This window comes from Bactrocera oleae, chromosome 6, assembly GCF_042242935.1.
Source record: "Bactrocera oleae isolate idBacOlea1 chromosome 6, idBacOlea1, whole genome shotgun sequence".
Classification (NCBI taxonomy): Eukaryota; Metazoa; Arthropoda; class Insecta; order Diptera; family Tephritidae; genus Bactrocera; species Bactrocera oleae.
In genome coordinates, this window is record NC_091540.1 from 56,277,279 (window position 1) to 56,305,256 (window position 27,978).

Consider the following 27,978-nt stretch of genomic DNA (forward strand, 5'->3'; position numbering starts at 1 on the left):
AATACTCGTTTTGTCTCTCTTTAGAACTGTGAGTATCCGTAATAACACAGCAAGAACTTCTTGACGAAAAGCTAGAACACTTCTTTTAAATTGTTGGCACAATAAATATTTAACCTCCAAAGTAGGAACAAAAATGTTTAAAAATGGCGATGTCTTTTTTAAAAAAGCCCATTTGTTCGATGCACTTGGCCCAGCGATTCTCCAAATTCTTAAATTCGTTTGAAAAATACGTTTTTTAGAAATCTTCAAAGTAGGCTGTGGGGGCGACTCAAATTCCTGTGCCACGAGTGCCTCTTTTAGGTTTGGAAGCGAAATTAAGCAATACCAAGCTAAATTTGGAGAATACAGTGGATGTGGCAGCAGTTCGTGATCTAATTCGACCAATTTGTCTTCGAATGGTGAAGATGTGATTCGATGCGTTGTCATGATTGAAAAACACTTTTTTCTTCTTCGTCATGTATTCGATGTAGATCGCCGAAAATGATAACCATCACCTTAACGACCGATGAGACACTAGTAGCCCTCTTCGGAACAGGTTCGGCGAGAAAGTCCACTTTATTGAATTTTTCTTGGTCTCTGGCGTGTACCACTGGATCCATGTTTCGGCGACGCTAATGTATATGGTACCAGCTATAAATTTAAAGTATATGGTACCAGCTATAAGGTGCGAAGTTAAAACATAGCTCCCTCTATGTTAAATCATACTTAGTGTTGAAGTCTTCAGCTAGCACTAAAGTTAGCAGCCTCGGAATGAGCAGCAGTAAGCCAAGCCTTCTTAAAAGCCTTAACAAAGAAGAAAGAGATATTTACAGATAATTGCTTTGAAGGTCTTTCATATAATTTTCATTGGGATCACTCGCACTAAATAATATTCGAGCATTCACAACGAATTGAACTAGATTTCATTTTGTTTTTCGGATATCTTAGACAAAAAATGTGTAGGTCGCTCTTGTTCCAACAATAGCTCGCTTTCATCATATAAATTGGAATAAGCGATTAAACCATTATCGACTTGCATTACAAAGCTTTAGGCATAGCATTCACTGAGCAATCATTGGCACTTGCAACGTCCACCGTCACCGCTGCGTAGGCGTCTCTGCATATCCACCGCTAATTTGAATTAATTTTTTCTATTTTTCTTTGCGCAGGCGCACAGTGATATATTTATATATATGAACTTTGATTACAGCAGCTGCCGCCGTTGCTAGATGACTGCTGATCACTCAGCCTTGAAATTGTGCGCCGACTTGCTTTGGCGCCAAAACTTCGCATTTATTCAAAAGAAGTAAAACTCATTAAAATAAAGACAATTTTTTCCGACAGTTCCATTCAGTTCGTGCATTTTTCTACTGTTTGGGCGAATTCGATGGAGAACAGAAATATATACACACATACATACATAAATAGATATTTCTGTTGGACACGCATTGCTACGCTACAAACAGTGTAGTGTCATATTGAACAATGGAGCTTGCCGTTGACTTTGTAGCTTGCAGTTTTCAATTGTAGGATTTTGTTTTTGTTTACGGTTTTCTCAAGCTAAAAGTCGAACCTTTGGCCGCGTGTGGGCGTCTTTTTTTTTTGCGCAAATACCTTAACACTGGCGCCAAAGTCAAAAATATAATTACAACTGGAGATTGCTGTCGGCGATAATGGGGGCTTGCGGAACTAGCGAGCTCTCTAAATGTGTGTGCGCGCTGGTTGAACAATGCCCTGCGGCTTCTTATGTCTAGCGCTGAATTAGGGCGAAAATTAGCCGAACAAACACTTGTTGAGCAATTGAAAAGTTGAAATTGAAAGTGCAATGGATTCAGAGCAAGAAATCAAGAAATGGGCGATGTCAAGGTTACAATCCCAATGGCTAAGCTATACAGATATATATTGCTATATCTGTGTTACAAAAATTACCACCTCAAAAATATTATTGCGAAATTCGCCTAAAAAATGTGTAATTGCCTACGTAATTAGTGTTTCGAGTTTTCAAGTGTTTACGCATATTTTCAACGAGTCTCTGTCTAATTATTTACTCAGTTGATTAATTACATACCTAACATGAATACATTAGCATTTGCTAAAGAACGGTGATATACTCAGATTTTCCTTAAATTATTTCATTACACTTCCTATTACTTGTGAGACATATTACGAAGTATCATAAACACGTGTTTAATTTTGTTTGTGTTTATGAATAATAAGATGTTTAAGAAACTCTGAGCTTTACAATTGGTGTTAAAGAATAATTTAAAAATATTCGCACTTGAAGTGTTTAAAAAACTATCAATATCTGAGTTTAATGTATAGTGTTTATATATGACTGCAAAATATTCTTAAAGAGGTGTTTAAAAAATTCTGCAGCTGTCGAATGATAACGTATCGGTGTTTAAGAAACTAGAGACTCTGATTTTAAGGTTTGATGTTTGCGAGCAGCAATCATGCGTTCTTATTCAGATGTTTAAGAATTTCTAAATATAAGAATGTTTATGAATTACTCTTCAATATTCTATCACGTTGTTTGATAAGCTAAGCATTTAGGGTTCGTCAAAATTCTCATTTGAGTGTGTAAGAAATGCTGAATGTCAGAACTGTAAAACTTCTCAATTGAGTTTTAAGGAATTTAAGCTAGAAATTTAAAATTTTATTTATAAATATGATGGCTAACTGTCACCTCAATCAAAACATTGCGAAAAGTTTACAAAGTCAGTTTCGAAGTAGTTAAACATCATTTATTGAGGTAAAGCTTCTTAATGACCTGTTGGAAAATCAATAGACTTCAAATTTCTTCAGGGTTACGCATGAAAAACTAAAAAGTGGACACGTATTGAACATTTTTTTTTGTTTGTAATATTATATGGTAAAGCATCTGTGCCAACTATGGAGTTCTAAAACATTACAATTGAATGGTGTATGCATTAATTCGTGCGGTTTTTTTACGAAAATTAAGACTTTATTGTGAAAAAATTGTTATACATTTAATGTTCAAAGTATTGCCCATCGGAAGCTATGATGTTTGCCCATCTTTCTGGCAGTTTGTGGATCCACCCCAAAAGAACTTCTCCGGCTTGGAGGTCAAGAAAGAATCAATCCAATTTCTGATACCCTGTTCTGAAGAGAAGCGTACTCCGGTGAGGGCATTATGCATTGATCTGAACAAGTGGTAATCGGAAGGTGCTATGTCTGGGCTATAAGGCGGGTGAGGTAGAACTTCCCACCCACAGTTTTAAAAAAGTTTTTAACTGGCCTTGCAACATGTGGCCGAGCGTTGTCATGATGAAAAATTATTGATTCGTGTCTGGTCGCATATTCTGGTCGTTTTTCCGCGATGGCCTTTTTCCATTGATCGTCTGACCCGATTTCAATAGCTCATAATAGAGCACACCCTTGTGGTCCCACCAAATACATAGCATAACCTTAGCAGCATGCATATTCGGCTTTGCCGTGGATGTTGATGGTTGGCCAGGCTTCACATACGATTTCTTGCGCTTTGGGTTATCATAATGAATCCATTTTTCATCGCCAGTGACAATCCGGTGCAAAAACGACTTCTTTTGGTGGCGTTGAAGCAACATTTCCAACATGCAGAATCGACGTTCGACGTCTCTTGGCTTTAATTCATAAGGCACCCAATTTCCAAGCTTCTGGATGAATCCTAATGATTTTAATCGTCTGGAAACGGTTGCTTGATCAACTCCTAATACTTTTGCAAGTTCTTCTCGCGTCTGGCATGCATCTGCGTCGAGCAATGTCTCCAATTCTTCGTCTTGAAGTTTGTTTGGCTGTCCGGGTCGTTCTCCGTCGTCTAAGTCGAAATTGCCACTTTTAAACCGTGCAAACCACTTTTGGCACGTTCGTTCGGCTAAAGCATGGTCACCATAAACGTCCAGTAAAATACGATGGCTTTCGGCAGCACTTTTCTTCATGTTTAAATAATGAAGAAGAACTCCCCGCAAAAACACTTTATCTAGTACAAATTTCGACATTTTCAAATGAATGAAACAAATTGTTGTTCACGCTCAAACAATTTATATCTACTGAAAACGACGCGAAATGGCAGTACCTTTGAAATGAATATAGCCACAGATGAATACGACGCGAAATAATACTAGTAGAGCCCTCTCTTAGAAAACCGCACGAATTAATGCATACACCCACCGGCTTTAATTCTGCCAAGTTGCAAAAGTATAAAATATTCGGCTACACCCTAACGTACACCTTCCTCACTTGTCTAAGTTGGCTGCCATCTGTACAAAAATTTTAATTCAATAAAATTGACAAAACAAATTATTACAATGTGGTTATCTCACCAAAGAGGAGCGCTTAGAGTTGAAAAACAATTTTGAGGAGGTTGCCACATTTTTGAAATATTTTTTTAATTTAAATGGACAAATTGAATAAAATTGTACAATGTGGGCATGATTTGTATATAAGAGTTATAAGAAAATTTATATGACATATATAATTCAGAAGGGATGCCACCTGTAATTCTTATTCAATATGTAAATAAAAATGATAAAATAATATGTAAAAATTAATTAATATGATAAAAAAAATAATTACATTTACATGTGTATATTACATTAGTTGTATAAAATGTAAGGTAGTTCAGAAAACTCTGCTGTAGTTGGAAATACATATGTTTAATAAAATGTATGTGTAGTCTCTGCTTCAAATTTTAGCTATCACGAAACAATCATATCAATCCTAGAGTGTTATAATGGAAATAATTATTAGACAATTTTAGTATACAAAAAACAGGAATAATTTTAATTCCGAAATATACAAAATATATTGTAATATTTATCATCTCCTCAGTGAGCCCGCAATGGGTACACACCGGAATATTTACACCTGTTCTATGCAAACCTTTTATTTTTGCATGGTAGTGCATCCGTGTTTATAGATAATTTTTAATTTAAACATAAAAAAGCTCCAATAAAAAACCACTAGGTGTTCTGATGCAAAGAAAAATGTTGCTAAGTTTTTTGTTTTTTTAAATATATTTTTAATTTTATTTCATTGTGTTGTATAATGCATCATTTTTACTAAAAGCATACATAACAGACTGTCTGAGCTCGTGGTGGTGGGTGCGCATTCTGTTTTGCTCAAAGCTAATTGTCTACAAGGAAATTGCCGCGCAGTATTTGTCACTCCCTCAGTCACATTGTTTTAGCTTTGCTAATTAAGTGCAAATTTTTATTTTTTTCTCTTTTTCAAAAAAGTATATTGTGCTTAATGTCTGCCATTGTGCTTACATAAAATGATTGTGAGTTCTTTATTGACAGCTTTTTATGGTAAAAGCCATGTGGGCCGCCAGCCTAAGAATGAAATATAATTAATCAAAATGTTGCGGGGAAAAGTTATGCTCAAAATGGTGTGCAAAAGTAGCAAATCGCAGAATTAAAAAGTATTGAGTTTGATATATCTGAATTTTTTATCACCATAATACGCATATGGCCTAAATTCTAATTTTTCAATATTAATATCTAATTTAATTTATCATTATTATATTGAAAATTCTTTACAATGATCAATTGTGCTGATCTCATGCCAATAACAAGTGAATAACAAAAATTTGCACAGTGAACGTTGCCTACATTTTAGCTCGACCTAAATATTAAAACTTCAGACAAAATTCCCTATTATCGAAAAAGCCAACAGATTTCTAAAAATATTTGTACGAAATTTCTTAGCAAAATATATGAATTAATTAAATATTATTTTACTTATTGTTAAAATTTGGTATACTCTCCTCTTGCCAGAAAAATTTCTTCATATTCAAATATTATTTTACTTATTGTTAAAATTTGGTATACTCTCCTCTTGCCAGAAAAATTTCTTCATATTTACATTGTATTTTGAGGCAACCCTAATATTTCAGCACTGGCTTGGAATATATATTGCAACAATGTTCCGGCAACGTGGATAAGATAATACAGATAATTTCTTGTGAAGCTTAGTCCGAAGAGTGCTAAATTGAGACATAGACCAACTAAAATCCTTTTTGTATTTGATACAGTATTTTTGTAAATAAAAAAATTATAAGAATAAGCTTTACAAGAGTTCAAAGGGCCAAATAAGAATTTGATTTCAAATATTAGAGAAGCTTTGACATAAAGATGATCAACGCCGATTCAATCATATAATATTATCAACTAAACTACTAGTACTAGTTTTGACTGGTTTTCAGCCATCCTGTATAAACTTGTAACAGTTAATGCTTCTTATATAACACTCAAATTTAAAAAAACTAACTTACTTTCATTACTACATTTATTTTGAACTTTCTGTTGAACAACATTCACTGCTCCAGGAGTAAACAGCGAAACCATGAGACCACTTGACACTGTTTAAGTGCAATTCGAAGGAATTTCTGAAGCGTTTCGTGAAAGTTGACGAAACATTAACAGTCGAAGCAGTGAACTTCATTCAGCGCACCTATGTACTCCGAAAAAGACCAAGACTGTTCGCTTGACCAAAAAGATGATGGCCACCGTTTTCTGGGATTCATAAGATGTGATCAAAATTGATTACCCAGAAAAGAGCAAAACGGTCACAGAGGTCTACTATGCGGAATTATTGAACCGATTTAACACCGAATTACAGTTTACTGCTTTTAGCGACTCATCTCCATAGCAACGCATAGGCTCACACCTTCTGAGGATTTACGGAAAACGTATTTTTCAGACGAGTTAAAGAAATCGGAGATTCATTGAGTTATCATGCTAAAAGAAGGGGGAGAGGAGAGAGAAATACTACAATTTTGTAGGCTAATTTAAACATATAGTCCAACAAACTCCAAAGCTACCCTGTCTTAAGGAACACTGTTCCAAGACTGCGCTACCCATAAACTTCTTAGTTTTACTTATACCCATATCAGACCTGGAAGAATGAAACTTTCTAGTGTATCTTGAAAACCTCTCAGTCGATCTAATATTATATTTAATGCCACCAAGATTTGAAGGCAACCCCTTTGAAAAATGGGTAGTAAAATACTGGATCAAACTTTTGAATTTACATAATAAATAAACATTTTTGTACCTAATTTTATATCCGAAATACTATCTGAAATGTAGTATTGAAGTCTTTTGAAAGTGGTAAGAAATTTAAGTATTACACCTAAAAATAAAATTCTGAATTTAGAACTCAATGGTTTTCTAGTTCCAAAGTTTAAGAGTTATTGAGATTTACAGATCCTTTGAAAACCTTTTAATACGAAAAGATATATTCACATTATTTTCCGATTTTGAGAAAAATAAGTTTTAAAGGCGGCTCTGATAAAAAATGTAAAATCTCACATAGATAAACACTAGTATTAATTTTAGTGGAGAGATATGATTATATAATGAACGTTCGATTCCCAGTAATTATTTTACTTCCGCCCTCGTACATATATACATTATTATATATATGTACATTATAGTATATGCTCGAAACTACCTTACTTCCCCAATATTAAGGAAATTTGCATAGATTTGAGGAATAATTTTGTCAAATCGAATTAAGAATTCATTACAACGCACTGACAGCCGAAATTGGCTGAACGCGGAAATATGCGCTCCGACTAGTGTTGTAAAATGTCAAACACGAGTTTATATGTATTTCTATTTATATATATATAATATATATATATATTTTATTTTTTTTATTTTATATATATATATTTTATCAAAATAAGTACGACATGAAGTGAGTCAACAAATAAGTACATATACTGGAGTACACACACTCTGTTACATATGTATTTTATATGTGTTGCCTAAAATATAAAAACCATATATAAATTTATTATATACGTATGTACTTAGCCACAATCGTTTAGCACGTAATTTTAGTGACTTAAATACGAATTTCAAAACAAAAACTAAAACATAACACATTCACATAGCACAGCATAACATAGAGATATAATATAACAGCTTTCAATTGAATTTAGTAGAAATACATACAAACAATTACACACACACACATGTGAAGGCACTTTTTAAAAACGAAATGCGCTCGAAGCGAGTGCCGAACGTAGAATTGTGTAATCGAAAGAAATTATGCTGGTAAGTGACAGCCCCAGTCGTGGTCTCAGACAAGCCGGCTGGCATAATTAGTGCGCAGCCAACCCCAAAATGGGGGCCAATTGAATAAGCGTTGACCAAAATGTGCAAACACGTCGATAGAGTTATGGCGCTGGCGCGATTTGTTGTAGCTATTTTTATTATTGTTGTTGTTGTTGCACTTTTGGTTGTTATTATTGCTTATGTCGACGCTGAGAATGCGATCGCCGCATTGCTACCGGCTTGCATATTTCACCCAAACGCCAGTATGCCGCACTCTGCCTCCCCGCCCGCCTGCAGGCGCCGATAACCGATCACCGGCTTCGTTTCGCCGCCAATTGGCACACACGCCGTTGACTTACTTTATTTTTGCGCTTAATTTATATGCACATTCAACTGTTTCGTTATTTACAACTTTGCTTTCTTTGCATTAAATCTCCTCCGTTTTTTGTATGGTGTGGACCAACAACAACAACAATAACAATAACTTGCTGTAATGCGCATATTTGGCAGCTTGTTTGTGTTCCTTTACATATGTCATAGGAGTGTGTATGTATGTGGGAAGGTTGCGCTTTGTTGTTGTAATTGCACGTGCGTTGCAAGTTGATCCACTGCCGCGATCTGAGATTATTAGCGTAATTTATGGCGAGTGGATGGCGGGTGGACTATGCAAGCTTTTGGCAAATATGTATTCGAGTGCAATAAACCAAGTGAAATGAGCATTAATTGGGGTTTAAGACTAATGGATCAGATCGTTGATAAGTGGGTAAGATTTATTGTTCGTATATTCTTTCGAAATATTAGAATACGGCGCAATTTTCATTAAAGTTATATGATCTTATTGACCCTCAATCCTACTGTGTGAAGAAGTAAGAAACCGAAATTAGATTAAAACTTAGTATTTTATTGAAGAATACAATGAAAACGTTCGGAAATGTAAAAACATGTATTGGCACCTGAGAGATAGCAGAGACCAGAGAACAATAGTTCTGAATCTTTTGCAAAAACGACATCGGGTAAAGTCGCAAAAGAGATGGTATGTAGCTGCGGATGCTACATTCGTCAAACGCATCGTGGTTTATGAATATGAGGTCGAAACTGTCCAACAGTTTAAAAAATGGCGATACAAAAATGAGCCGAAAACGAAAAAACGAAAATTTGCTGAAGGCACTGAAGGCCATCCTTGCTGAGGCTTATAACAAATATATGAAAGATTGGCTGAGGCGTTGGTTTGACACAACTTCAACGAATCAATATTGATGATTAAAAAAATAATTTAATATGTGTATTACTATATACGCATTTGCTATGTAAATTGTTTACACTTCCGAAACATCACAACCCAATACACCGAAATAATACATATTTGTGCATAGTGAAGTCTACGCCCACATTCTTACAGTGCAATGACCACAAGGCATGATGCCTTTTAAGCGTTTTTAGAGCTTATCTCGAACACAAATTCAACTTGCTAAGCGTTCTTCAGACCATTTAAGTTCAACATGCGGCGACACAACAATTTCACTTGACCTACGTTAATAAATTAATATAGACAAATTTGGATAAAATGTGAAAACAGGAAAAACGCCTTAATGTGTGGAAAAAATATAGAATTTAGGTGAAAAAATAAAATAAACAAAAATAAAATTTAATAGCAAAAATCGCAAAATGAGAGGAGCGACTAATTTTATAAATGGCGACATCAAAATAATAAGAGTTTGCTGAACTGCGAGCATGATTTTAAAAGGCCAAAAATAATTACAAAAAGTATTTTAAAATTTTTGAGCGAATAAATAAAAATAAGATATGGTAGAAATAGAAACAACAATATCAAATTAAAAACGTTTAAAATAATACAAAAACAACTACAGCAATAAAATAAATTAACATTTTTGTAACATGCAAACACCAAAAACAACAATAGCAAATTAAAAAAGTTTATATCTTCTAATATTAGTAAACAATAACAAAATATTTTTTAAATTTTGTAAACAATAAAAACAAAAGCATTCGTAATAGCTTAGATAATTTTCCTTAATGCGCAAAACGACAACAAAAGGTGTCATGAAATGCACTATTCACTAAAAAACTTATTTAAATACCTCATTTAAGTTTTTGCGATTGATTTTATTTAGTAAAGAAAGAATTAAGCACACAATAACAAAAGAAGAAATCCGTTTAAGAATGCCTCTTTAATTTATTAGTTAAAACATTGCATCAAGGCAACGACCAAAAGAGAATTGGCACATAAACAAACGAAAAAAAACAACAGCAACAAAACCATAATTATCCATGACATCAGTTTATAAAACAAAAATAAGTAGAGACCACGATAGCATCGCTTCTTACTGCTTCGCTGTCAACTAAATCGTGTTGCTCCAACTAAAATTAGGTATTGCCGAAAAGGCAAGGCATCTGCAACAACTCGACTCGCTTATTTCTTAGAAAGTCATCGAACTTTCTCTATTATCCTAAACACTTCTGCACAAAAAAAATCTCTCCAAATTAAATTAAAATCTTAAGAACAAAGCTCTATTTTTTATTGAAAAAACAAAACACAGAATTCAGCTTCTGAATTTCAACTGTCTTCCCTGACGCAGCAACACACCAATAAAGTATATTCAGTTGTTGCAGTTTAAGCTTTTATTTAACTGCGAAATGATCTGTTGATAACTGTAAAAATTTGCATAAACTTAATTTGTATAAGTTTGGAGATTAAAAACATTTAATAACCCATTTCTTTGACGCCTAAATTAGTCAGCTTCTGTTTTGCTAATTAAGTGATTGGCGTCATGCTGAGCGACCTTGCCTCTGCATAATTTTTCTAAAGGGAAACGATTTTTCTAAACTCCATGTGATTGAACAACTGATCAAATTGCATCCGAAAAAAAAGTTAAAAATGTTCCAAAAGTTTTTGGTGAGTCATAGATCGTATAAGTTGGCCGTGCACAAATTGCTTGTCCACTCACTTCAGTTTACTGATATCAAAGTTAAAGAAATAGTGCTTAAAAGTCAATATTTTAAATGTATTATCTTATATGGTCTATGACCATATTGGCATGATATTATATTTTGGGTCATTCATATCAATCGTTGTGCACCAGAAAATGAAGAATGCGTGGATTTAGGTCGCTATGAAACCTGAAGAAAATAGCAATAGCTTCGGCGATGATTTTAGAAAGAATCGATCGAAACAAGTGTGTCTGTGTTAAACGATTTGGTTTTAACAACTTTAGCCTCTTCAGATTAGTAAACAACATTATTGATAGTTACCTAGGTAATTTAATACTGCGCCGTTTTGTAACTGCGGGTATTCTTAACGACCACTACTTATCTGATCATAGGTTTATTAGCTTTTGTTTGGACGGAGTGCGTCCAGCTAACAAACCTTTTAGGAATTCGATCTGCTCTTCCGGTCACGTCAGGTTGCGACTCAGTGCTCACAGTCATCGCGATTGATGAGTATGTCGAAGTCTTCAGAGCTGCCTGTTGAATCTCTCTTAAAAGCGCTTGCTTGCAAATCAGATCCTGAATGATAAGTGTGTTACATAAACACCGCCAAAGCGGTTCATGCGGCGACTGGGCGCTGTATAAGACAGGACTTGCTATATACAAGTCGGAAATAAAGTTGGCCAAGAGAGTTTCATGGAGACCCTCACTTTCCACGGAACCAATTCACTGAAGAAGTACCCCTCGAAGGGTTTTAGAAGGACGGTACAACCTTCTTAGGTCTTCTGGACATGTGCCTCGTCACATGGACGTTAAATTCGTTCAAACCCTTCAAGTCCGCAGGACCCCCACATACGCGAACTGTATTAAATTAGGCCACATTCCCAAATGTTTGGATGCAGTTCAGAGTGGTGTTTATCACGACCTTTTCGACCGATTGAACAGCTTTCACCTTCTTTGCTGCAAGGTAACCGAGTGCACTTCACTGTTTCAACTATTGCTTGGCCTCTGGAGGAGAATAATTATCGTATATTTACCTAAAATCCATGGAAATGCCTGGTTCCACAAGCGTTTTGTGTTTTTCTTATAATTATAAAAATTGATCTCAAAGAACGACGGACTTCTGCAGAGTCGATATCTACAATTTATATTAAGGAACATGGATGATATTTGATTTCACTTAGTTTTTAAAGAAACGAGATCATGGTTATCTCTCGCCTACGTGACATAAGCTGACCAACAAGGTCATAAGATTTAACAAAATTAGGTTGATAATCTTTTTTGACTATAACAATCCTTAGGAAATCATTCCCAACACAGTCGGGTCAACTCGACTACGTTCATAAAAAATATTTTCTGCTGCTACAACAACAACAAAAAGACTTTGATCTTCAAAACAGAGGAGCGACGAGTCAAGTCCTTAGTGTCGAATTATTTGTTACTAATAGATTTTCCTGCAGGGGTTGTTAATCATATATAATATTATATATGGTATATTACATACATTAAAGTGTTCTTTATAACCAATATCAACACTTATAAATATAAATGTGGTTTTCTAAAGAGGTCAGTCGCCTACGCTCAACATATTATATATGTATAAAGGCATATACGCCGCTACAAATGGACATACATACATCTACGTATAATATATAAGTATATAAGGCAGCTTTGCTGTGAAAAAGAGTGACGAATAAATTGTAATAACGTTTTTGTTTTTAATTTGTGTTTCTTTTTATTTTTTTGCTTTTTTCCGACAGATTTTCCATGCAATCATGAATTTCGTGCAGTCAATCAAGTTGGTCGAGTAAAAGTGAGAACTAACAAACAAACGCCGCTTGCATGTTAATTAGGCGATTTATGCGACTGTACATATGTATATGTGTGTGTGTGGGTGTTATACAAAAATTCACGTAAACTTCAGTTGAATCAGGGAATTGTCCGTTGGAAAAAATCACGAATTCATAAATTAACCAAAGTGTTTGGTAGAAAAGAGTGCTCAACCCATAACCTTGAACTCCACCCAAAAAAAAGCAGTAACAACAACAAAGTTGAGGCGTGTAACCCCACAAAACAAAGACCACAACACAATGGAGCGATAATAAAGTGGTCAGAATAATCACAAGTACAATAAAATTGATTGAATTGAATTGAATGCGCAGTAAATCGCAAGAAGTCGCTATAAAACTTATTCCCAAATACAAAAAAAATTCAATAACTTCTGGTGCAACAGTGGGTGGCATGGTGACAAATCAATACAAAAAAATTTAATAATAAAAAAATATTTTCTAAAAGTTAAAAAATATAATTAAACACATTAAATGTTTCTTTAGTTCTGGTTAGAAGACGTGAGGTGCTCATTTTATGCTCTCAATGTCACTTGAATGTCAAATGTAAACAATAACAAAAACAGTGAGTGCCATAAAAAATTTTTAAAAATATAAACATTTAAAAATTAAAAAAAAAATTCTTTATTTCGGCAAATAAGATTTGACGTGCTCATTTTGAACTTTCAATGTCACTTGAATGTTAAATGAGCTAGTTAAAATCTATACTTAAATGACTTAAGCAGAAAATATTATTTTGCAACCCCTGAGTCATAGCAACTTATGCAGAATTTTTTATTATTTTTTCCAATAATCACTGTAAATTCATAAACGGGAAAAATATATTATATACACCAATTTATGTATGTAAATCGTCTGTATCGACGCGTAGGCATTGATTTTTATTTACTATTAATTTCGTATATTTTTCCACTACAAAAACGTTTTCAAGCTCAAAGCTGCGTTCAAAATCCAACACGCTTAAGACACGGCGCCCTGATTTGCTTAGTAATGGCGCGCCCACACACGCACCTCGACGGAGCCAACCACTCAACTACTCTTTGTCTGCTTAATTCTTATTCATTTCCGATATTCTTAATTCTTTTGCTGTTATTTCGCATTACTATTTAAACCCATAAGTACACTTTTTACACTCTTAAGCCCGATCTTTGGCTTTTAGCAGGCTGTTTTTTTTTGTCTTTTTGCAATAGATCCCGTTTTTATTCTTGTTGACATGCTAGAAAGCGTCCGGTTACATTTCATCGTCGGCGATGCTGCGTTGGCGTAATCTCGCAACACTGCTGAGCTGTTGGACACTATTTGATCATCGATATCAGTGTGGCTGTTGACATGAGTAATTATACACTTACAGGGTTATCCATTTTGTTAAATTAAAAATATAATTAAAAAATAAATAAAAAGTAGTTTAAGATTCTCTATACCCTTCACAAATACAAAGAATTAAATACAAAAACTTGATTTTAATCGGTCAGTTTGTAAAACAGATACGAGTGTGTGCCATAGTGGTCCGATCTAAATCTAGTTGTTCGAGGATCGTAGCGTTGCCTTGGATAATAAGTCATACCAAGCTTCGTGAAGATATTTCGACAAGTAAATTGTTTCATACAAGGACATGATTCTGATCAGTCCATTTTTAAGGCAGCTATATGCTATAGTAATCCGACGTCGGTGGTTCCGACAATAGAGCCGTTCTTGGGGAGTGGGACGTGTGCAAAATTTCAGATCGATAACTGACGGACTAGTACGCGTATATACAGACATACGGACATGGTTAAATCGACTCAATTCGTTATGGTAATTGTTTATATATCTACTTTATAGGATATCCGACGTGGGAGGTACAAACTTTGTGGCAAACTTTATATACTGTTCAGGGTATATTTGTGACTACTTGGGACAGTCTAGAAAAATAATCCAAACTGAAAAATCTCATCAACCACTTCACCCTACTTTGACAAGGAATTAAGTATCTGAGAACTCTCTCTTGAGGGAAATGAGCGGTTGTCGATTTGAGTCGAGACCTGATTGGTACTTGAGTCAAAGTAAAATTCATGTTTCAACGGAATAAAATCCAATAAGGCTGTTAAGCTCAGACATAGTTGAGCCACTAACTGAATAACTCTAGCTAACTTCTTTTTGTATGTCAAAAGCAATACTTCAAAAATCGCACTAAATTAGCACCTTCACGCTATTTTACGTCTTAACAGTTATAAACCATACTCGATGGTAATTTCCAATATACAGGTCGGTTGAAAAGTTTTTGCACTCGAAATGAAAAAATTACTATTGTTGATACGAAATATATTTTTTTATTCAATATAATCTCCCTTAACGACCAAGTTTTTGTGTGTGCGGCATTAACTTTCCAAACAGCTTTTTCATATGTAATTCTCCATGTAATATATGAAGTACTCGTTCGTCTAAGCTGCCTATGGCATTAGCAATTTCACGCTTAATACTCTGACACGTCTACTTCAAATGGCTTGTAAACCAGAATTAATTGACAGAATGTCTTGTAACTTTGCATATGTTCTCACGACAGATGTCCCAACTTGAGAAAAAAGCTAGTAGTGCTATTCTTTGTGAGACCAATCAACTTTTCAACCAACCTGTATAACATGTCATCCTTTTATGAATTTAGTAGAATAAACTTCAATTAACTCGGTACTCCGCCTATACCCTTCATATGAGCTGCTGAGATTTTTCAAATGTCGTCATAGTTATTTGAAAATATCGGCAGATGTTGTTGTTCTTTAGCGACGCCATTGCCCAAATCATTTCCTCATGAACAGTTCATAAAAACATCGATTGGGGTTCAACTTCTCCCTGTTGTTTCTCACATTATTTAAGTAAAGTCATCAAAACTTCTCTTTCATTTTTACCGAAATTTACCTGATGGATGCAAGAGTTCAAAAAGAGGCAGTACTAAGCTAAACTCAACTATTTCGTTATTCCAGGATATGCCACAATTTTTGAGATGCTTTTGTTTGATGATTTGGTAAAATATGGTACTCGATTTCTAGATAAACCATAAGTCCTATGGGTAAAAGTTAAATGATTTTTGTGTTAACACTTTTTACACAAAATCTCAGAATTTTTGTGAATACTTATATAACCAAGTTTTGGTTTAGAATTTTTGTATTGAAAATGAACTAATTCGAAAAATATAAAGCCTGTATAATTATGATTTTACTATTTGCTTATAAGTTTTACATCGGCTTTAACAACTTACTTCGATTTAGATTATATAGCTTTTAAGAAGTATATAAATCCTTAATTTCTTTTAGCACTTTTTTACCCCATCCTATCCATATTGGCTGTCAGATAATTTGCACTTGCATACATACTCGTAGTTCATTTCACTGCAGATATTAAAGATTGCTCATACGCCAACGTGCACTCACTTAAAATCCGAAGATTTTCGTGCGTCAAATAAATTTACCATACTATATAGGTAATACATAAATACATTTAAACGTAAAATAAATCAATCAAACCGTGAAGCGAAAGCAATTCGAGATAATTAATGAGTCACAATTTGAGTGTGCATGTAGTCACGTGCCCAAGCCTAACACATTCGTTTTATAGGGTTGCCTTGACATAAGAAATAAATCAATAACAAAAAATGTTTGAATAATTTGGGTTTTCAATTATTTTCACTTGTTGGGTTATTTATGTATGTAGGCCCCATGCTTCAAAGGTCAATATTTATGTGAGCTAATAAACTCATAAACTGTTTTAGAGCTTTGTGCCTGAAACAAAAGTTCTTCATCACTATATTATTATGAAAAAAACCTCAGCCAAAAGTCATCGTATTTTGGTGGAAGTTTATGGTGAACATGCTCTAGCTGAACGAACGTGTCAAAAGTGGTTTGCACGATTTGAAAGTGGTGACTTTAGCTTCGAAGATGAAGAACGTCCTGTGTGGCCAAAAAAATGTGACGATGAGGAACTGGAAGCATTACTCGAAGAAGATTCTTGCCAAATACAAGAAGAGCTCAAAGAATCTTTGGGAGTCATTAGCAAAGAAATTGGATGCTATACGAATTGAAACCAATAGACGTTGAAAGCAGATTTTGCATGTCAGGAATACTGCTTAAATCGTACAAAGAGAAGTTGCTTTTGTATTGGATTGTGGCTGATGATCTGGCGGGCGTCTGGAGGGCGTGCTGTATAATGAGCTTCTAAAACCGGTTGAAATCATTAAAGGCAAACTCTTCCGACAACAACTCATCACAATAAAGCGACCGTTTGCCGAAAAACGCCCGGAATTTGTGACTAGACGCGAGTTTTGCTGCCTTTCCTTGACTATCCGATCTTCATCCTTCTGACTCCTATTTGTTTCGATCGACCGCTGAAATACGGTTCATTAGAACAGGGTCCAGTTCTTTTAGCATGGAATCCACAAATTGTCGAAAAGATGGAAAAATGTTATAGCATCAGATGGGCAACACAGACGGAAAAATACTATTGTACACAGTTTTCTTAATACTTTTACTTAAGTAAAAAAAAAACAAAACGTACTTCAAAGTATAGGTGTTATAGTTCCACCGAAAAATAGCGAATCGCGACTACTTGTATATCGCAGTGGTATTTGCTACCTTAAAGTTCCTATCTTCAGCGACAATGTCAAGAGTATTCTGGTTCAATGACTAATGAAGTGAGCAGCTTAATGATATGTCATACATAAATATTTACCTAAAAAAAATTTTGTAATTTATAATTTTTGGTTTTATATAAAATTTTTTATAAAAATATATATTTTATTTAACACGTTTTGTACACTTAGGTACCCTGTGTTCTTCTATCTCTTCCCTTACTTCCTTTTTCGTAAAAACCGCGATCCAAAAGCTTTAAAACACCGAGAGCTTTTAAAACTTTGTTATTCACTTTGTTACGTTTCCTTGAAATATTGATATATGAATTCAAATGTAAATATTTTATATTTCACACCATCAAGTCCCGTTGGCTAACTAAGCTTCCATTAAAAAGTTTAATTTGTTAAGCTTTTGGGATATTCTTTAAATTTAAACTCTACAAAATCGCAATATTCCCCAAATTTTATGCGAGCCACTTCTCTTTGCCAATCAAAAAAATGTTACTACAGAAAAAAGCTTTAACTGCCCAACTTACGGAAATGACAGGAAAAAGAAAGCTTTCGGTTATGACAAATCAAAAGGTATATCTGTCAAAAAAACGGAACCCTAACAACAAATAAGATAACCGAAATGAACTCAAAACATAGCGAATGAACGCACTAAAGCAAAAGCGAGAACCGTACAGAGAAGGTATAAAATTTACATTTAAAACGTTTAGTTAATATTACTCAGTTGTGGACTAAACAATAGAAGGTAACTTTCTAAATATTATTAATAATTTCTCGAGCAACTTTTAAAGCGAATTTCTTAATATAATATACAATGAATGGTGGCAGACATTTAGCTAAAGGTTAGTATAAGCAGAGAACGTCTAAAATAGTTTGAAAAATTAACGAAAATTTCCAATAAATAAATAAAACAAAAATATATTAAAAACAAAATCAATACACGTTTATTGGTAAGAAATTTAAAATAGGTATTTTTTTTTAATTTCCACGAAAAAAGACAGATGAAGGCTTTTTTTCTAACGACCTAAAGAATCTCTGAGTAAATTTTGAGGCAAACCTAATCGAAAGTATAAATGAAATTCTTTCCATAGTTGCAATTGAGTTCCGTTTCAAATGAATATTTACAATATGTTCGGAAATTTGAATTTTATTACCTATTTTTTCTATATAATATGCAAATACCATATGTATACGAGTACAAATATGCATCATAAAAATTAGCTTATCAAAAATATTTTTGAGCATCGCGTAAATAAAACATAAAAGAATTTGAGAAAGTGATAAGGAAGGAAATGCTCCTGTGAACAAAATGAGCGACACAAAAAGAGAATTTGCCGATAATGAGCGACAAAAGAGTCCGTTTGTCAAACCAGTCTAATTCAACGTTTTCTGGTATAAGTATTATATGTGTGAGTGAGTTATGCAGTGCGAATTTTTAACAGAAATTTGATTTGAAAATACGAAATTGACAAAAATAAGCCAAGTACCATAAACGAATAGTACGTGTTCAAATCATATTTAATCGAATTCAAAGATATCAATAGTGAATAAGCAAATGCGTGCACTTAAGCTGATTAATATCAATATCAATTTTAAACATTTATTAGTGACTGTAAATTTTTGTATGTATTTAAGGTGTTTGATTAACATTTTTTTCCATTTGTAAATATATGTACATAAGGTTCTCCATTATTTCCTAAGTTGATTTTTTTTTCATACAAGCGCCTTATAAATGCTGTGTTGCTAATACTGCATGGTTCTCTATGCATGGTCAATACACGTCATGTATAACTTTAACTGTGTATAACTTTCAAAGAAATTTTGTTTAGTATAATATATGTTTTTCATAGTTGTAGTTTACTAGCTTAACGCAAAATATAATAAAAGTATTATACATGGGAAAAGAAATACGTTTTAGGCACGATTTTAATTGATAATAAAAGGCTTGTTTACGTTGGATACTTTTTTAAGGCATAAACTGAAACTTCACGGGCTTTCGCAAAGAAAATTTACTTGGGAAATAGCGGACACCCCAATGTACATACATAGAAGCATAATACCATATAGTTGTAGTTAAATATAGTAAAAAAAGGCACATAAATCTGAAATTACTCATTATAGAAATTGGGAATATTATTAATAAATTTTGCTATTGCTACATAGGCTCACCAAAACCCGCATTACCCGACGATGGTGTTTTTCGCTTGCATTCCATGCGCTTTTGCCCGTATGCTCATCGTGCTCATTTAGTGCTAAACGCCAAAAATATTCCACATCACACTATTTATATTAATCTTAAAGAAAAACCAGAATGGCTCACGGAATTCAGTCCATTGGGGAAAGTGCCGGCACTACAGTTACCTAAAGAGGAAGGATATCCTGCTTTAATTGAGTCACTGATAATTGCTGAATATCTTGATGAGAAGTATCCCGAAGTACCACTTTTCCCAATAGATCCACTAAAGAAAGCACAGGACAAAATACTTATTGAGAGGTTCAACTCGGTGATTAGTGTCATGAACAAAGTGTTTCTAGGTGGTAGTGACGCAGCGCCCGATGCGCTAACTGAGATCTCTAAAGGTTTAGATATTTTCGAGAAGGAGTTGAGCTCACGTGGTACACCTTACTTTGGTGGCGACAAACCCGGCATGTTAGACTATATGATTTGGCCATGGTATGAGCGTTCGGCAATGTTGAAATACTTGTTGCCGGAGAAATATGAATTGGATAAGGAACGCTTCAGCAAACTGGTAAGCTAAATTTATATTTTCAAAGCATTGAATTTGTATTATATTAAAAGTATTTTAACTCATTATAGATTGCATGGCGCGATTTGATGATCAACGATCCAGCAGTGAAAGGTCATTATGTGGATGGCGAAACTCATGCCAAGTATATGAAAGCGCGCCGTGAAAATGCTCACGATTATGATATGCTTCTGTAGGACTATACATTTAATGCATATATGTATGTACTTGTATGTGGATATATACTTGCGTTACCATATATAATTATAAGTCAAAAGCAGAGATTCAACATTAATAAATTTATTTCTTGTAACCTACTAAGTTAATATGTAAGGGTTGCAAATAATTCATAAAAAAATATTGAACAAATTAGAATTGTTTTTATTTTTTAACCACGAAAATCCTGATTAAAAATAATTTTTAAATTTATGATCCCAAATCCCGGATTGAAAAAAAGCTTTAATCTCAGATATAGGCTTAAAAAATATAAAACAAGTCAATCCCTTATTTTAATTGAATTTTGAATTTTTAATTCCAATATTGGAATTTGGGCCATTCGTTTGATTATCAATAAATTAGATAATGCAATGAACAACACCATATCGAGAAGCTTATATCAAGTTCTCTACATTTTTTCTACTTGGCATTAACTATTCCAACTATTTATCAGACATAGTATGCTCATCCAGATAACATAACATAGTCCCCTCTCTCTGAATTCTGTCAGTTACAGCTAGTCTCTCAGAGATTAATTTGAGATCTGTATTTGAGATCTTCCACTCTTATACCATATTACCATCAAGGGTTTTAATTTTTTCCCAATATCAAGGCAAACACCACTTTCTTTTTATTTGAATAGATTTTAAAACGTGATTATTCCCTTCAAGCGAAATAAATTTGCTTGTGTGATAATTTAAGAGTCCCAATGAACATGTGGCCAATTTTAATTTATTCATTTTGTAGGGTTGACTATGAAACAAGAAAATAGTTAATAACGAAAAATGTTAAAACAAATTATATTATATTTGGAACTATTTTATCTTTTGTTTTCTAATAATAGTTTTATGGGACTTTTTCAAACTGGTATATGAAATAGCTCGTCGAAATTCTTTTTATTATTTTTATATACGGTTTCAGAAATATCACATGAAGTGAGGAAGCTATAGTTGAAACCACTTGCAGTTAGAGCATCATAAACCCCTTCCCTTCAATGTATTCGTTACAGTAGTGAATCGAACAAACTTTACCAAATGTTTATGCAACCACCAAGTTTCCTGCTGTATGAGCGATTGGGTTGCGCTTATTCCATGATGGAGAAATGTTTTCTTCTTTAGTAACTCCTTGTATTTGTATTCTATAAACAATTATAATTGATTAATTGTATTTTCGATTTTGAAAATAATTTGTCATTTGGGCCATTTACAATGAAAAAACTGGTCTAAAAAGCGTGAAACAAAATTTGGTAGCATTGAAGATAGCATACTTTTTTGTACGAATACAACTAGATAATTTTGTTGTAACGATTCAGGAAAGCGAGCAGAGAAATGGCGAGCCGAAGACAACTCCTAGCACTATTTTTTACATTTCTACATCAACAACCGCATCGCAAACTTTCATTGTTGGAGAGCTTATTTTGAGATAAAATATACATTTCACGTAGAAAAGCCAGCCGTACCTTAGTTTGCTTGTCTTCAGCAACGATGTCCGTAGTATTCAGGTTCAATTTCACAATTTCTTTAGCGGCCTTTACACGGTCATTTTTGTATGCAAACATGGTATGATGCAAAAAAAACTGGTTTTCGTTTAAACGGTCGAACATGCAATCATACTTTATTTCTCTGTTATTTGTGAACGAAGCAACATCAAGGATGAAATGACAAGGATGACATGAAGCGAGACTCTCTCATTTTCGCTTATTTTTCTGTTATTATCCTTCCCTGATTATTAAAATCAGGGAAATTCGAACAGCTGATGTCAAAAAAGGTGGGATGCCAGAAATAAACCCGCTAAAAATAGCTTACAAAAGCAGTGCGAAACGAAATTTCAGGGAACGACACAAATATTTTTGAACAACGTGCAACTAAATTTTATTTGCTAATTTAATTTAAAACGTTCATCATAAAACCATGATATTTTATTATGACTTGTAGTTTCTTTGTTATAATTTTTTTTTTATTTATATGTTTTTTTTTATATTATATGATTTTTTTTTAAATTTATAATCCAGCCATCCAGAACGCTTAGATAAATTTCAAAGAAGTCCTTCCACAGTTCTTCGTTTATCCGTGACATCATTACGCTTCAATGTTTGCTTCCGACTGAAAAAATATACTGCGTGCATGATGCAAGCGTTTACACCATAAAACATGTTCATAACAACATCATGTTTTTAAAAAATTTTAAAAACCATCGCACATGTATGACAAACACGAATTTATTATGTTTACACGCTCATTCTTCTCATCACGCCGCACATGCTTGCATACAAAAATGACCGTGTAAAGGCCGCTTTTGACTTCCTCACTCGTAAAAACCGCTATCGAAAAGCTTTTGCTTTGGTAATCACTTTTTTTTCACTTTATTAACTTCCTTGAAATAAGAATTCAAAAGCAAATATTTTATATTTTTACAACATCAAACCATGTTTGCTTTGTTAAGCTACTAGTTCATACTTTAAATTTCAAATTTCTAAAAAATCACAATACTCGTACTCTCCTGATTTTTATGCCGAACCATTTATTTCCGCCAACCAAATAAATGCCACTACAGAAAAGAGCTTTAAGCGTCAAACTAACGGAAATAACTAGAATAATGAAGCTTTTGCTAATGACGAATTAAAACATATGTTTGTGGCAAAACACAACCATAATAACAAAAGGAAATTGAAATGAACTGAAAACATAACGAATGACTGCACATAAGTATCTGCAAGAACCGGTCATTATTTATATAAACTTGTTGTTGAGTTAATATTACTCAGTTGCAGATTTAACAATAGAAGGGGACTTTCTAAAAATTAATCATCATTTCTCGAACAACTTTAAAAGCGATTAACTTATTAAAATATACAATGAGTGGCGGCAGACATTTAGCTAAAGGTTAGTATGAACAAAGAACGTCTAAAATATTCAATAATTATACGTCGTCTGGTATAAAAATATGCGAGTGAGGAATGCAGTGCAAGTTTTTATCGGATCCAAGGAAATAGTAAGTTGTGTGCATACAAATATAATATACTTCCGGAAAAGTGATCAGTTGCTGCAATGTACCCTTTTATTCAAGGTTACAATATTTTAAGGTCACTAGTGATCTCTCTAGATTTAAAATACGAAATTTAATCGAAATACAAACACAAAAAGAAAGCGTGTTCAAATTTTGCTTAGATAGAATTCGAAGATATCAGAAATGAATAAGCATAAGAAATAAATAAGTGGCTGGTACTTCTAATTTTTGTATGTATTTAAAGTGTTTTAATTACTTGTTTAATACTTTTTACCATTTGTACGTGCATAACAACATATTGTTTTAGGTAAATATTCTCAAATATAAATATTGTCATAATTTTTGAACTACTCAGAAAAATTATGAATATTATTAATAACTTTAAATATTATCACTTAGGCTCACCAAAACCCGCATTTACCGACGATGGCGTTCTTCGCTTATTTTCCATGCGATTTTGCCCGTATGCTCATCGTGCTCACTTAGTGCTAAACGCCAAAAGCGTACCATATCACGCTATATTTATTAATCTTACCGAGAAACCAGAATGGCTCACGGAATTCAGTCCATTGGGGAAAGTGCCGGCACTACAGTTACCTAAAGAGGAAGGTAATCCAGCTTTAATTGAGTCACTAATAGTAGCCGAATACCTTGATGAGAAGTATCCCGAAGTACCACTTTTCCCCAAAGACCCACTAAAGAAAGCACAGGACAAGATACTTATTGAGCGATTCAGCTCGGTAGTAGGTGCTTTGTACAAAGTGTTTCTAGGTGGTACTGAAGCAGCACCGAATGCGCTAACAGAGATCTCTAAAGGTTTAGATATTTTCGAAAAGGAGTTGAGCTCACGTGGTACACCTTACTTTGGTGGCGACAAACCCGGCATGTTAGACTATATGATTTGGCCATGGTTTGAGCGTTCGGCAATGTTGAAATACTTGTTGCCGGAGAAATATGAATTGGATAAGGAGCGCTTCAGCAAACTGGTAAATCAAATAATAATTTGTATGCTAAAATTTGTTTTAAATATATTTCAACTCATGATAGATTGAATGGCGCGATTTGATGATTAACGATCCAGCAGTGAAAGATCACTATTTGGATGGTGAAACTCATGCCAAGTTTATGAAAGCGCGCCGTGAAAATGTTCACGATTATGATATGCTAGTGTAAGGCCCTTGAAATGAATTTATTGTATATATGCAATATTTGTATATATATTCTTATGCATATACATATATATGAATATGCCGAATTTGAATAAAAAATATTTTAAATTATTATAAAATATAAAAGTATTAAAAAACTCTAAATAAAAGTTTCATGCTTCAAATATTTTTACTGATATCGCATTTGTTAAAATGTACATACATATCTATGGGTGCATCTAATTACTACATGTTTCTGTTTGTATCAGAAGTTTCGCAATATATAACAAAGATAAGCATTATCAGTACCAATTTGATTTAATGTGTAGTTGTATGTATTGTGCGTCTAAAACCGAATTGTGGCTATACTTATTTTTTCACACCTAATCATCTATAATACTAATTATTTTCTTATGTATGTATATACATATGTAGCTTCACTTAGTTTAAATGAAAATATGACGTTGATGTGGGAATTATTGTGTGCGCTAATGAGCGTTTGCATGTTGATATAATATACACAAAAAAGTAACAATATTTGCATTTGTTCTAGTTGTTCATATTTTATGTACATATATAAATATGAGGTTTTATTTATCGATTTTTACTTACATAGATTGACTAATGGAAGCAAATTATAAATGTAAGTATGTACATATGTAGATACCATACATTAACCGAAAGGATTCCAAACAAAACCCACACAAGGTGACGTGCTTTCACAAATGGAATTAAAGGATAACGCCTTCCCTATGGTCCGACCCCGTCGAAACAGCTCGTTTCCTGGGCCTTCCGTTAGATGACCTCGACGACAACGAATCTAGAATTTATCACCCAAACGGGGATTAGATAATCGTTATAACAACAACAACAAGGATAACGCCTACGTGTAAATAATATTAATTGGTTAGATTTAATTTTTTACCTATTCCTATTAAAAATAGTTCATGAATTCATCCTTAATAATATAAATTAAATTCTTAACAAAGTTTATAATATGGTCGGAAAAAAGAAAATATTTTAAAGTGGCATTGACTCAAATTGTATGTGTCTCTAGAGTTGTAGTATTTCTATCATTCTTGAGAACAAATGAATCAAATCGAATCGAGTTGTATTGGCATAAAAGCTTTCCATAATTGCGAGGCACAGAAATAAAACAGATTGTTAACGTGCAACCCTAATATAAATAGATAAGAAAGCACAAATAAATTTAAAATAAAGCGAATGAACGCTCATAAGAAATTGTCAAACCGGTCGTTATTTATGTATATATGTATATATATATATATATATATATATATATATATATGTTGGTGAGTTAATTTTGCCCAGTTGGTGACTTAACAATCGGCGAATAAATTGCATATAAACTATTTATAATAAATTTTAAAACATTTACAATAACAAAATACACAATGAGTGGCGGCAAGCATTTAGCTAAAGGTTAGTATCTATTTGAGTGAATAATATTACAATTGCAGTGCTATTGTGAAATAAAATTGCAAGTTTTATAAAATGTAAATAACTCGCAGCTAAAAGAGATATTTTGTTCCAACGTCTCCATTAATGGCTATTAAGTTAGTTAGTAGTATGTTGCTAGAAAGTTCTTAATTAAAAGCATTGTTATAAAATTCGCATTTTTATAAGACTCCCGTCGTTCAAGTGGAGTTATTTTAATGGGGTTTCCAAATTTTGCCTAGTCATGTTTGATACAAATGAAAAAGAAATTGGAGATACGTAGACTTAAGCACGTAAATAGGATTAGCGCTGTTATCAATTTCCACTTAGTATATTGTTAGACGCTATTATACCGTAGATGCAGGTATGGAATATATATTTAATATACTTGTTGTATGCTACAAGACATACACCTCATAAATGTTTGTATTCATACGTATGTATATACATATGTACGTATAAAAGACAAAAAAATTTGTAGTCAACTTCTGGAACATCAATAAAAAGTGTATTTATTATTAATAGGTTCACAAAAACCAGAATTACCTGACGATGGAGTTTTTCGCTTGTATTCCATGCGCTTTTGTCCATATGCTCATCGTGCTCACTTAGTACTTGACGCCAAAAATATTCCACATCACACTATTTATATTAATCTTACGGAAAAACCTGAATGGCTTACCGAAGTCAGTCCACTGGGTAAAGTGCCGGCACTACAGCTACCCAAAGAGGAAGGAAATCCAGCTTTAATTGAGTCACTGATCATTGCTGAATATCTTGATGAGAAGTATCCCGAAGTACCACTTTTTCCCAAAGATCCACTAAAGAAAGCACAAGATAAGATACTTATCGAGAGGTTCAACTCGGTGATTAGTGCCATGTACAAAGTGTTTCTAGGTGGCAGTGACGCAGCACCCGGTGCACTAACAGAGATCTCTAAAGGTTTAGATATTTTCGAAAAGGAGTTGAGCTCACGTGGTACACCTTACTTTGGTGGCGATAAGCCCGGCATGTTGGACTATATGATTTGGCCGTGGTGCGAGCGTTCAGCCATGTTGAAATACTTGCTACCCGACAAATATGAAATGGATAAGGAACGTTTTGGCAAGCTGGTAAGTACAATTTGTAAAGTGATCCGAGTTTTTTTTGCATTTAAGTGTGTTCAATATATATTTTACCCTTTATAGATTGCATGGCGTGATTTGATGATCAATGATCCAGCCGTAAAGGGATTCTATTTGGATGGTGAAACTCATGCCAAATTTATGAAAGCGCGTCGTGAAAATGTTCACAATTATGATATGCTCGTGTAAGACATTTTCAATGTATGCAACCAATTTTCGTCGAAACAAAGTGCGAAATACACACTAATTAATATGTATCATTGATGTAACTAACATCTTTGCAAACACATCATTCCAACAATCAGATTTATAATTCATAACATAATCTTTTTGTATACATACTAAAAATCTATGTTTAAGTTTCGAATGTGACTAAAAGCGTCGACTTACAAACACTGATTCTTTTGTATTCAATCTCATTTTCAGGAACGATGCTAAACGGCAAAAAACTTGTTGAGGATAAAAATCGCATTTTAATTGTTTTTGGTAATATTCGAAAGAAAAACTTGTTTCGATTTGATTGTATGCCGATTATCAATTTAAAAGTAACATCAAATATCACGCTACTTACATATCCGTGTAAATTTCTTACAGTCATTCTTATACATCGCATATATTTTTGTACATATCAGCATATCCATTTGATGAATTCAAATGCAGCGCATTTGTTTTGTAATAAATTTTTACATATTTTTCTCAGTGAAGTATCTGAAGTGGTTTGTTGTTGTCCTTCATTTTCGTAAGTTCATCAAAAATATGTTTGTCTACGTTCAATTTGTTTATCTGTTGCGTGCCTAAAAGCACCCTTCATGACCATATCCATAATGAACATCTA

General features: G+C 33.6%; 3 protein-coding genes across 4 annotated transcripts; all 3 read left to right on the forward strand.

Annotated features, from left to right (window-relative positions):
- Positions 1 to 18,132: 18,132 nt before the first annotated feature.
- Positions 18,133 to 20,528, forward strand: LOC106616594 (pyrimidodiazepine synthase-like). Its single transcript, XM_014233312.3, has 3 exons — positions 18,133 to 18,286; positions 19,608 to 20,194; positions 20,263 to 20,528. Exons 1-3 carry the CDS (start codon positions 18,259 to 18,261, stop codon positions 20,386 to 20,388), a joined length of 741 nt encoding a protein of 246 aa, XP_014088787.2. The 5' UTR covers positions 18,133 to 18,258; the 3' UTR covers positions 20,389 to 20,528.
- Positions 20,529 to 23,114: 2,586 nt separating this feature from the next.
- On the forward strand, positions 23,115 to 24,866 carry LOC106616574 (pyrimidodiazepine synthase). The gene is made up of 3 exons (XM_036360976.2): positions 23,115 to 23,289; positions 23,813 to 24,399; positions 24,461 to 24,866. Exons 1-3 carry the CDS (start codon positions 23,262 to 23,264, stop codon positions 24,584 to 24,586), a joined length of 741 nt encoding a protein of 246 aa, XP_036216869.1. The 5' UTR covers positions 23,115 to 23,261; the 3' UTR covers positions 24,587 to 24,866.
- A 980-nt stretch (positions 24,867 to 25,846) lies between these two features.
- Positions 25,847 to 27,850, forward strand: LOC106616580 (pyrimidodiazepine synthase). Of its 2 annotated transcripts, XM_036360957.2 has the most exons (5): positions 25,847 to 26,004; positions 26,545 to 27,131; positions 27,207 to 27,328; positions 27,570 to 27,647; positions 27,704 to 27,850. In XM_036360957.2, exons 1-4 carry the CDS (start codon positions 25,977 to 25,979, stop codon positions 27,598 to 27,600), a joined length of 768 nt encoding a protein of 255 aa, XP_036216850.1. In that variant the 5' UTR covers positions 25,847 to 25,976; the 3' UTR covers positions 27,601 to 27,647; positions 27,704 to 27,850. The 2 variants fall into 2 exon arrangements, with proteins under 2 accessions (XP_036216850.1, XP_014088771.2); XM_014233296.3 differs by having other exon boundaries at positions 27,570 to 27,850.
- The last annotated feature ends 128 nt before the right edge of the window (positions 27,851 to 27,978 follow it).